Source organism: Limulus polyphemus, unplaced genomic scaffold, assembly GCF_000517525.1.
Source record: "Limulus polyphemus unplaced genomic scaffold, Limulus_polyphemus-2.1.2 Scaffold930, whole genome shotgun sequence".
NCBI lineage: Eukaryota > Metazoa > Arthropoda > Merostomata > Xiphosura > Limulidae > Limulus > Limulus polyphemus.
In genome coordinates this window covers 211,195-222,735 of record NW_013666540.1, presented here as the reverse complement: position 1 = coordinate 222,735, position 11,541 = coordinate 211,195, and the positions used below count along the sequence as shown (strand labels likewise).

At 32.1% G+C, this 11,541-nt stretch overlaps 1 protein-coding gene across 1 annotated transcript in view; it reads right to left on the bottom strand.

Annotated features, from left to right (window-relative positions):
- Positions 1 to 11,541, bottom strand: part of LOC106461304 (formin-like protein CG32138) — a 133,620-nt gene that overhangs the window by 17,643 nt on the left and 104,436 nt on the right. Inside the window, exons 16-17 of the mRNA XM_022388173.1 lie at positions 10,612 to 10,788; positions 6,917 to 6,994 (exon numbers count right to left, since the gene is read on the bottom strand). Coding sequence (XP_022243881.1) covers positions 6,917 to 6,994; positions 10,612 to 10,788 — 255 coding nt within the window. The remainder of the gene's footprint in view (positions 1 to 6,916; positions 6,995 to 10,611; positions 10,789 to 11,541) is intronic.

Below are 11,541 nucleotides of genomic sequence, written 5' to 3'. Positions count from 1 at the left end.
GTAATTATGACTATTACCACCTTATGAGTTTCTCTTTGAGCACTGTATTCAAATAACGTGAATAATAATAATACAACATTACATTAACTTATTTTATTTTACTGTTCCAAAGTTTTTATGACAACTGGCAACTGAAATGAAATTTTTAAATCACAAAATAGTAAATGAATGAACAACATTTTAAAAATAATCTGGCCATCTGGACTTGCAGCTGTAATATTTTTTTATAAATACCATATCTAGAAACTTAAAATGTACATGGCCAGGTGGTGAAGGCGCTCCACTCGCAATCTGAGGGTCGCGGGTTCGAATCCCCGTCACGCCAAACATGCTCGCCCTTTCAGCCGTGGAGGCATTATAATGTGACGGTCAATCCCACTATTCGTTGGTAAAAGAGTAGCCCAAGAGTTGGCGGTGGGAGGTGATGACTAGCTACCTTCCCTCTAGTCTTACACTGCTAAATTAGGGACGGCTAGCGCAGATAGCCCTCGTGTAGCTTTGTGCGAAATTCACAAAACAAACAGACAAACTTAAACTGTACTTGCCTGGCATAGTTACTTTTAAAAGAAATAAAACTTAAGGTCACGTGTTACCGGATGAAGAATCCTGTCGGTAATCCACCAGGATGCTTCACGTGTCTAACTCCGAACAACGAAATACTTACTGTTTCTTTATCAGCTGATTTACCATAAAAGATAATTTAAACGCTTTCGAGCTTTTATAAGTTCTCCCGACAAGGACAATAAAAAAGTTTTATCTATAGCGATGTTTATTGATGCTATTTCGATAACTATTAATATCATTATAAAATTTCTGACAGTAATTCCTCGTTCTAATATAAAACATAGAGAACGTTTACCTTATTTAGTCAGTCTATTGCAAACTGACACATGGATATATGTTTATATTATCACATTATACTCAAGAATGTTGTGATATTTAATTTTAGAATTGAATGTGCAAATATTTGAAATTATAGTAAAAGTCATTGTCACTTAGCTTACGTTATATTATTTTTGTACAATTTTATTTATCGTGTGGAATTTTACTTTTATACCGTTGTTCGGGCGTGACCTAGTGTTTAGTGTGCCAAGCTAAGAATCAGTAGATCCAAAGTTCGGAAGTGTTTGTTTGCAATTAAGCATAAAGCTACACAATGGACTATCTGTTGATAGTTGAAACTTGGGACCACTATTTAAGAATATATTGTTGAGTATCTGCTTGTTTGTTAATTTCCGGTATAAATTCTTTCTGAGGAACTTCAGCGATACAAACCCCTTCTTGATTAAAACTAGTTTATTCTTTCTCGATACAAACTTTAGTACACGGTAATTCCACAGTCAGAACGTTTGATACAAGCTATAAATCACAGTGATTCACACACTTTACTTACCGTCACTACTGTTCGCTTCTTTAATTATCTATCTCCAGCTGGCTTTCTTTGCCAGGCTTATATACTAAAAAAAGGGGGCATCTAGATCACACTCGAGCTGCCGGGCAAATTGATGATCATTCGAGAAACTCCAGCGCGCATGCTCCCAGCGTCACGTGACTTCTGCTGTCATAACAACATTGTATACTATTGACAAATATAAAAATAAAAAGGAGGTTCTAGGTAATCTGAAAACCTTTGTGAATACACTAATAAAAGTTGATTTTTCCATACTAGTGTATCGAAAAAACACACCAAACGCTGACATATTGTTAAGCTGCGTTACATTATGTACCCTTGACAAAAGAACCTTAGGGAGCAACAACAAAAAAAAGCTCCTCCCCCAACCATTTGTACTCAGAAATGAGTTGAAACTTCATTCAATGATAAAAGAAGTATTATAAGACTATCACCTTTTCCAGGTGAAGCAGGTAGTTTGTTGTCCTACATAAACGAAACGCCCTACAGCCTAAACATTTTACCCTGGGGTCACAAGAGATTAAAACTTGTACTTTTTTTAAGAACTGTTGATTCGCAGAAACTTATTAAATCATGTGTCGACGCTTTATATATTAGCGCATGCAAGATGACATAACTTGTGTATAATGTAAAGAAAAGGTTAATGTACGTGTGTAGTATGGACTTTACAGAAGTAAGACATTCAGTTTGGATAGCCTTTTGTTTTTCTTATATCTGAATGCTGTAAGTAGCCACTATTTTGATGTACTTTATAGCAATAAAACCTTCTAAAGTTTTTATGATACGACTGACAGCCCCACCGTTCTTAAGCTCTCTGTCTCACTTACTACTACTATAATGCCTTTTACGTAAGAACAAATTAAGGCGTAATCCTCGTTTCAGGATAAGCAACTAAATATTCAAATATTAAATATCCCTAATATAATTTATTCAATTTTTAGGCAAATTTCGGACCAAAAACAGACAGTTACCAAGCCTAAATAAAACATCTTATCAAACCTAAGATCTGCGTTCAAACATTGGAAAACAGAATGTAAAAATTAATTATGTGGGAACCCGTAGAGGTTGTATTATTTATTTATATTAGGACTCCTTTCAAATAAAAGCTTTACAAAGTATAGACCAGTGGTCGGCAACCTATGACCGCAGCAATAATTTGGCTGACCCGCCAAAAGTTGGCTTCACCATTGCAACCCCTAAGGGCACAATCATTGTTCAGTTCAAGTTTCCCGGCTATGTGAGAAGAACAACGATATTAAAGGAAAGATGGGAAAGAGTCAAGGCTACGGATAATTTTAAGATCAATTTCAAGGGAAAAATATCAAACTGGTCGAACTATTAATTATGTTTATTTACATACAAAAACGCATTTAAAATACGTGTACCGGTATTAATAATTATATGATTATCACTGACCCAACACAATGCTAAATTTTTCAACAAAAAATAATTGACCCACGATCAAAAAAGTTGCCGACCACTGGTTTAGCTTCATATGGACATAAAATCTATTATATTTACTGAAAGACAGACTAAAACACCAGCCCAAAATAGACTAACCATTACACTAGTCAGTAGTCTGACTACAGTGAAAACCTAAATAAACTAGAAGGACTAATCCAGCAGATACACTATGCAGCATCTTAAGGAATTTTACCTCAAACAGAAACTTATTTTAATTGCAGAAGCTAAGGTCATTATTCTATGGCTGAATCAGAGATAGAGAGTCTAATGGACAATGTTAGCATCAATGACATCATATCCATGACTCAAACAAGAAAATATAATCAAAGGTTCCCAAAGAGAAGTTTAGAGCATTGTCAATCATAATACCATAAAAATTGCTAATAGTAACTGTCAAGAAGGCTTTAAGGATACCTAGTATGAACATTAAAAGAATATAAGAGAATGCATTTCCTGTTGTTAAAATAAATTTGTTTTTTTTCCTCCATGTTAAAAAAATCATGCACGTGGGTGAACATATTGAGAGTTTGGTTTCATTGAATGACTTAGCCTTGATGCAGGCAGGTGAGTTCAGCTACTGTTATACTTATTCTCCCTATATCATATATTATCTCCATCAACCATTGGTAAAGGTGTTTTTTTAGTTTGCTGTTAATGTTTTTATATGCAAAGTTATTGCTAAATTTTAATTTTGATTAAACTACAACTAATTACTGAGCTTATTAAATTCACATATATGTGTGTGTGAAAGTTCCAGTATAGCATACACTTCATTTATTATAATTATGGAGATCTCCTTGTTAGGTAGCTATGTATATCAGAGATTGCTGGTATGGGTATTAAAACCTTTAAAGTTTTTAATACCCATACCAGCCATCTCTGCTATAAATTTTTAATTCAAGTGGGTTTCTCATCATTATTAATTGTTGGGTAGCTATAATTTGAGCACTGTCATACAGTGGTTCTGGCTAGAAACTTTAGTATTGACAACATCATTATTATACATTGCATTAAGCTCAACTTGGCAGATGGGGGCTTTCTAAAATCCACATATTATGATACATTAGCATCAACCGAATTCAGTTAATCTGTATGATAAAACATACTAAACATGGAAATTTGGAGATACAAGAGGCCACAAAGAAAACTGATTACAGTCTACTTACTCTAATCTGAAAGACTTTATCTCCATAATCATCTGACAGAAAACTTTGAAACTATGCCTTAAAATATTTTATTGGGTTGAAGATCAGCGACTTACAAGAAAGAGGCATTATATTCTGAGAGGGTTTCAGAGGAAGTAGCATGGATACTTTTAATAGTAAGTAACATTTTGAAGCATACTTTCACAGAGTATCTGTTCATATCCTTTGTCTATAATAGTACTTATATAAAATGAGAGGAATATATTATAATGGCAGTAATGGACAATTTTAATAGCAAAAAGATGCTTATACTGTACTATACATGTAAAGTAAAATAATAGCACTGAATTTGGGCAATTACTACATCTCAAGAAATTGAGTATCTGAGAACTTCATTCTGATGAAAGACACAGCTTTGAGTCACATTCTTAACTTATATGTGTAAAATTCTGGAAATAAAGGAAACTAGGATAACAGCCTATATTTTTTAAGACTGAATAGTAAAATGACAGAACCACATTACATATAACACAGCTACAGATAAAAGACAAAAAATGGAACTATAATACAGCAGTCTTTCTAGTGAAATATGAAGTCTTAATATATCACAGATACACACCAGTATCACTTAAATTTTGGCCATAAAGTAAGGAATCCATCAGACCTCCTGTAAAGCTACCCACAGTAAGTCTAAACAAACTTTAGTACATGGAATATATCATTCATTTTAGAGATACAAATGATACTGATTTAATGAGTTTACTCATGAGAAGTTTAAATCAGCTACTGATAAAAGAAAAAGTAATAATCTACCAGCACTGATAAATTTAAATTGAAACATGATGATGGTGTTATTACGCAACTTGAGAGCAAAACGGATGTATCATCAAACTTTAGCTAATATTTGGATGGTCTATATGCACTGATAAAAATTAAGAGTTAAGTATTGTGCTGCAAAATGCAGAAGTGTCAAAACCACAGATTGTTCATATCAAGCAGCTCTTGAGATACCAGAGTGATAAGACAGATTATCTTTTACCAAATGGTATGGAGATTATTCAAACAAGGAATTTACAAATTAAAAACAAAAAGAAGGAGCCATAACTTTAGCCTGGATAAAGAAATGAAACCAAAATTCCAAGTACAGCTCAATGATATAAACTAAACTCAAAATGTCCAAAGCTGCTGGGGATTTAATGATGATGACATAGGACAGAAAAGGCAAGCTATATATTCTACTTCTCCACTTTTTTCACTTAATGTATATACACTATTATTCAAAACCAGCTATTCTTAAAATTGGTAAGTTTATTACCAATATCAAACACCAGGCTAGAATGACAAAATGATTAAACTCACGATTACACATTTATTTACAACTGCAAAAGTAATATCAGAGCTTTTAACACTACGAATGTTTTGACTTGTGGTTGATGCTTAACTTTAAGAACAGTACTTGTCTATATGGTTTAACAGTAAAAATATTTTCTTTGCATTGTTAGAAATTCTTAATGGTCTAAAATAAAGTTTCCAAACTTATTTTTTTTTGTTCACCCATTTTCCAACAACATTAAGCATGACTGCATTACGATAATCCAGAAAAAGAAAAGACTGCTCTGTTTCATCATTAAGAACAAAAGAAAAGAAGTCTTGCCAAGTAGGAGTGATTCTTGACCAAATTAAGAATTACATAATTCAACAGTTACATAAATTGTTCATGTGAATTCATAATTTAGGGAGAAAGCAAGTGTTGTGCAATGGTATTTTAATTATTACATAAATTCTTTCTTTGTGACAATCTGAATATACTGTAAATATCTGTTATCTTTGTAATTCGGTATTATTCTTTTAGCTTAAAGATATATCACTATTATGATATAACTTAATTCATATAAAGTGTTATGCCATAGATTATGGAAGCTTCAGTGAAATAGGAACTGATGTATCTAGCAAAACATTCAATAAAAAAAATCAAAGTATAACAGTAAGCCAAAACAAAGCTGGATTTTTGAAATGTTTAAAAAAGACAAATGAGAAATCAGATTTCAAAGGGTTCATTTTAAGAAATTTCAAAGCTGCTCTTATAGATTCTGAACTTATTCAGTGAATTTACTGTTTCACACACATTCTCAATTACTTCGTGATATAAACTTAGCTCTGTTCCTTTTGTATTGTTTTTACCTCTGCAATAAACCTTAAAATTTTTTCAAGATGTTTGTGAGTCATCAATCAATCCTTAACAACTCAGTAAAATCCCATAACATAACAAAACATAAGTCTTAGCATATTCTGATACAGTCATTCCTGTTTAATAAATTTTAGGTTTTATGAATATCCAAAAAGGTCTTTATCAATGTAATTAGCAATCTGCAAAAACACTTTTTCAAAGAGAATAAAATGGGTAATAATGCTACTACCATTCACAAGCTAAACATTTTATTTCACAACACCTTTTAACTACATATATTTTAGTAATGGGAAGTAGAAAGAGGTAAGTTAAATTTGGGTTATAACTATCTAATAGCAAGCAAAGTTTGTCAAATAATTCAACAGGTACAAAGAAACAAACTCAGTAACTGTAAATAAATAATTTTGTAATTTAAAGTGTAGTATAAATAAATTATTACAGATAAAGTTCTATAATTCATTATATGTTAATTAAAAACTGAAGTTTGGTGTAAGCGCATTGTAACAATAGTTACAACTGTGTTAGATCTGGAAGTGACAATAACAAACTTCACACTCAAAAACCCTCTCTAGATTAATTAGAGTAAGAAAAGCAGTTATAAAATGTTTTACTTTAATAAAGTTTTTTTGCTAGAAAAGACTATATAAAAATAATTAATTTGCTTAATTTTTTTTTGACAAAACAACAAAATATAATAACTTTAATTACCGATAGGAGGAATTTGTCCTCATCTGTCAAGGCATCAGTTGGCCTTCTCTGTCTTTCATATTCTCTGTAAGCTTTTACCTAAGCAAAATACAAAATATTTTTTGAGCACATTACTGAAAAGTATTTACATCTATAAACCTCACTTGATGGGGTTAATGTTGGTAACAAGTCAGCTCATGTCAAAAAAGATCAGTATACTAATAAATATCTTGCACAATCATTATTAGGATGGTTCGTATTTGAATGTATAATTTCAGGTTAAAAATCCTAAAGCTCTCACCTTCTGATTTTGTTATATCAAACTTCATCCATTTTGAACCACATTTAGAGGTTGCTCAATGAAGTTGAAGTTCTAGATTCCAGTGGCCTGATACTGTATGTACAATGTGATATATAGCATGTTATTATTTTATTTCATGTACAATAGTATAATTATATGATTTTGGTGTGGTAAGTCACTTTTGCATTGTTATTATTTCCTTTTTTTGTTGTTAGGAAAGCATTTTCTATGATCCTGCAAAACTTGAAGGAGAAATTGTTTCTTTCCTTCTTTTGCATTGTTATCACTTCTTTTTTGGAAATTGTTTTCTATGATCTTGCATAACTTGAAGCAGAAATTGTTTATTTCCTTCTTTTGCATTGTTATCACTTCTTTTTTGGAAATTGTTTTCTATGATCTTGCACAACTTGAAGCAGAAATTGTTTCTTTCCTTCTTTTGCATTGTTATCACTTCTTTTTTGGAAATTGTTTTCTATGATCTTGCATAACTTGAAGCAGAAATTGTTTCTTTTCTTCCTTCTTTTTTATGGTTGCATTATACATCTAAATAAGAGCCATTCCCCTTTGAGTATTGTCATTTACCACATTCAAGTGTTAAAATGTCTGTAGTACCTCCCTATAATCTTCACTGAACTCCCATGACTCAGAGTTATAATCCAGAAATCCAGATGGAATTTTCAGGCCCCTGAAGAAGTCTGTTGTATTCTTTGTGATGAAATCTTCAACTGACATGTCCTCAGACTTTCTGATATTCAGCTGAATGTGCTTTGGAGGTTCATCAATGTCTCCTTTATTATTTAGTGCCTTTAACATCGCTGAATCAAAGAATGCCAAACCAATGAGTTCCTCATTAAGATACCATAGATATCCAGCAAATGTTTGATAGGCAGATCTTGAAAGAGCAGAATTCATCTTCTTTTACTTAACAAAACGTTATAGGAAATTAAGAACATTGCAAAGAGTAGAAATGGCATCAGGACCAGTGAAATATGCTCTAAGATAGACTTGAACAACAAAGATGAAGATGTCATGAAGTCTTCATTCCTCATGGCCAGTGAGCAGGGTTTGCAGTCAGTACCATTACCGGTACCGGTGATACTCGGCATCCAGTACCAGTATCAGGCTGTCAGTACAAGTGATACAGGTGCTGGTTTATAGTATATCATATGTTGAGAATAATATCTGTTATCACATGTCCCATCTTCAGAGTTTTGACCAAACGCCTCCTCTGGTATTTCAGCTTCGTTTTTCACAGAATTATAAATGTTTGATGTGGTAGTTTTGACTTCATACTTCAGTCAATAAGCAAGTCTCACCGTGAAGATTAGCAATAGCATCAAATATGGGAAACTGGCGACTCCCACGCTCTGGAAAAGAACATGAATATGCCTACGTGATTGATTGCACATTAGTTAGGAGCATGCATGATTAACCCTTAGCATGCGGGTGGGTCAGACTGAGCATGTAACAACGTTTTAGTGTGTTACATTCAAAATTTAATTAAACTACTTAATTATCATTATTAATTAATTACTCAATTATCAAACAAACCTGACATAAAACCACAGATAATAAATCAAATTTTAATATTATATATGTTTTAAGTTCTTAATTGTATAAGGAAATATTTAAAAAGACCTCAAATTCTCTTAGTGTGAGAATTTGGATATTTGTTCTTGAGCTGTCTCCTATTCTGGATTTTTTTTTGTTCACTGCCTAGAAAACTACAAAAATGTAACATAAAATATTTTTTATAATTTCGTCATTGATATTCTGAAGCTATATTTTTATATTCTTCAATCTTATGGGGCTAAAGAGCAATAACTGAAAATTCAGAAACCATTTTCCATGCCTACCTCTGGCATGCTATAATTTACAATTTGCTAACAGATTTTTCTGAGGCCGACTCCCATTAAATATATAACCAATAGAAAGCCTAGATTTCAACTGATACATTGCCCTAGTCATCATACCATGTGGGCTTACAGATAATTGACAATTTGGTTTGATGTGAAAAAATACAAGAACACACTGGGACGAATAGTTGAATTTCTAACTGCTCAGGTCACATGATTAGAGATGCTCGAGTACCAGTACTGCAACCTGGTACCACTGGTACTATTGCAAACCCTGCAAGTGAGCTTAAACTGTCCCATAAATATCCAGATATTCAGGGCATTAATGCTTTGGCCATCCATCATGTATGATGCATTGCTCCACGTGGTATAAGCAGCACTGCATGCAATATTTCATAATATGTTGCAATATTCCAGAATAGGCTAAAATATTCCATAAAAATAAACTTGAACATTCCAGAACCTTCTAGATTTATTTAAAATATGCAGATATAATGCAAACTACAAAGTAAAATTTCATCTACCTTGAACAACCCAAAATTTTTATTCAATATGGTGTGAATTACATATTTATACATATTGGAACAAAATGAGGGGGTAAGAGTGTGTGAATCAAAACATCAAAAGTAAGAACTACCTTAATCATGATATTTAAACAAAAATACTTATGACATGAGCAGGCCAATAAGTGAAATAAAAAAAGTGCAAAATCACCATCCCACTTTTCAACAAAACATAAAAATAACAAACTAAACACTAATGACACTGGCCACATCTTTATAATAGATTATCAGGATAATCTACTATTCTCATGCCTCTACAAAAAGTAGTAAAATGAGTATATGCTACAGTATCTCAGTCACTAAAGTTTGTTTTTATGGTAATTCAATTAAAAATATTTTTCATCAAAGCCAAACAAAGTTTTAAGACAACATCAAATTCACTTTTAATCTTATGAAAATAACCTGTTTACTTTTCAATATTCCACAACAGAATCAACAATATTTTTCTCTCATTGCCTGTTTATTATTTAGTAATCTAAAACATTCGCCATGAACTATCTTCTCCATTATATTAACTGCATTTATTATTAATTAATAACCGAAAGCAGTGACCATATATATATTTTTCACAGCAAAATGAATGTTTTTATTCTACAACACCTAAACAAAAATTATTTAATGAAGAAATAAAATCACAAATGTAGCACATGAACTACTTAAAATTTGTAAAGGTTATTTGATTACAAATAACTGGTCACATAACAAAATGTATACTAACTATTTTTCAGACTGATGTATAATATTTCTCTTATTAATTTTCAAAATTCAAAACTAGCAATGCCTGACACTATTTAAAAGAAATCTGAGGATCCTATACCAATAAATCTTAATAAATGTTCAAAATATATAAAACAAAAACTTCTAATAAATTAAAAAATAAAAAAAATAAAACCACCACTACAAAAAGATAACATTAAGTAAGTATTACTGTTATTTGAAATGAATCATCAAAAGTAAATTTTTCATATACTACTAATACATAAAACAAGTCTCTACCTCCTTTTCATTTGGCACCATTCGCAACAATATCTCTACATATTCTTGGATCAACATCTTCAGGTCCAAAGCATTTAATGCTCGTACCACTGTTTCACTGGGTAGCTCCAACTTGCGAAGAGAAATGGCCACATTCCGCAGACGATTGTGCTCTAGCATTGTTATTTTCTCTGGAACCTGTAAATGTTTAAGTTTTTGGGGAAGAAAGAAAAAACATGGCATGATAATCTTACTTACACCACTAAAAATAAGGAGTCTTCCTAATGGTAGTGTTACAGTATTAACCCTTTCACTGCGGTTGGGACATATATTTCCCAGTGCTCATATTGTGACTGGGACAAATATTTCTCACTGTTATTCAAAATTGCTGCATGTGATTTATGGGAATAAAATTAGTTGAAAATAATTTATTGGCATCCTACCTAATGTTGGTATATGGTTTTTCCTCATTGTTATCCACTCAACCCTTCAGTAACCAACAAGATGCCTTAGCTGAATGTACGACAACTGAGTGCCAACTGTGCCCGCATCATTATTTCTGTATATACAACCTACAAACCTATTTGCCCTACCACTAGCAACAGCACACTGCTTGGATAACTTTAGACTGATCGACTATTACACCAAGGTCCATTTCCTTCATAACACTATTAAGGTTATTCCCATCCAAATTATACTTATAATTTAAATTCTGATATTCCACATGTATTATCTTGCATTTATTATAATTAAAACCCATCTGCCAATTATTTGCCCAACTCACTAAATGATCTAAATTCTTTTGTAAATCAGCAGCATCCTCTTCACAGCTAGCAATGCCAAAGACCTTAATATAATCTGCAAAATTAAGCAATTTATTGACTATTTCTTCATCTATGTCAATGATGCAAATAAAAAGACAAAGGTCCTAAGACTAAGCCCTGAGGTACC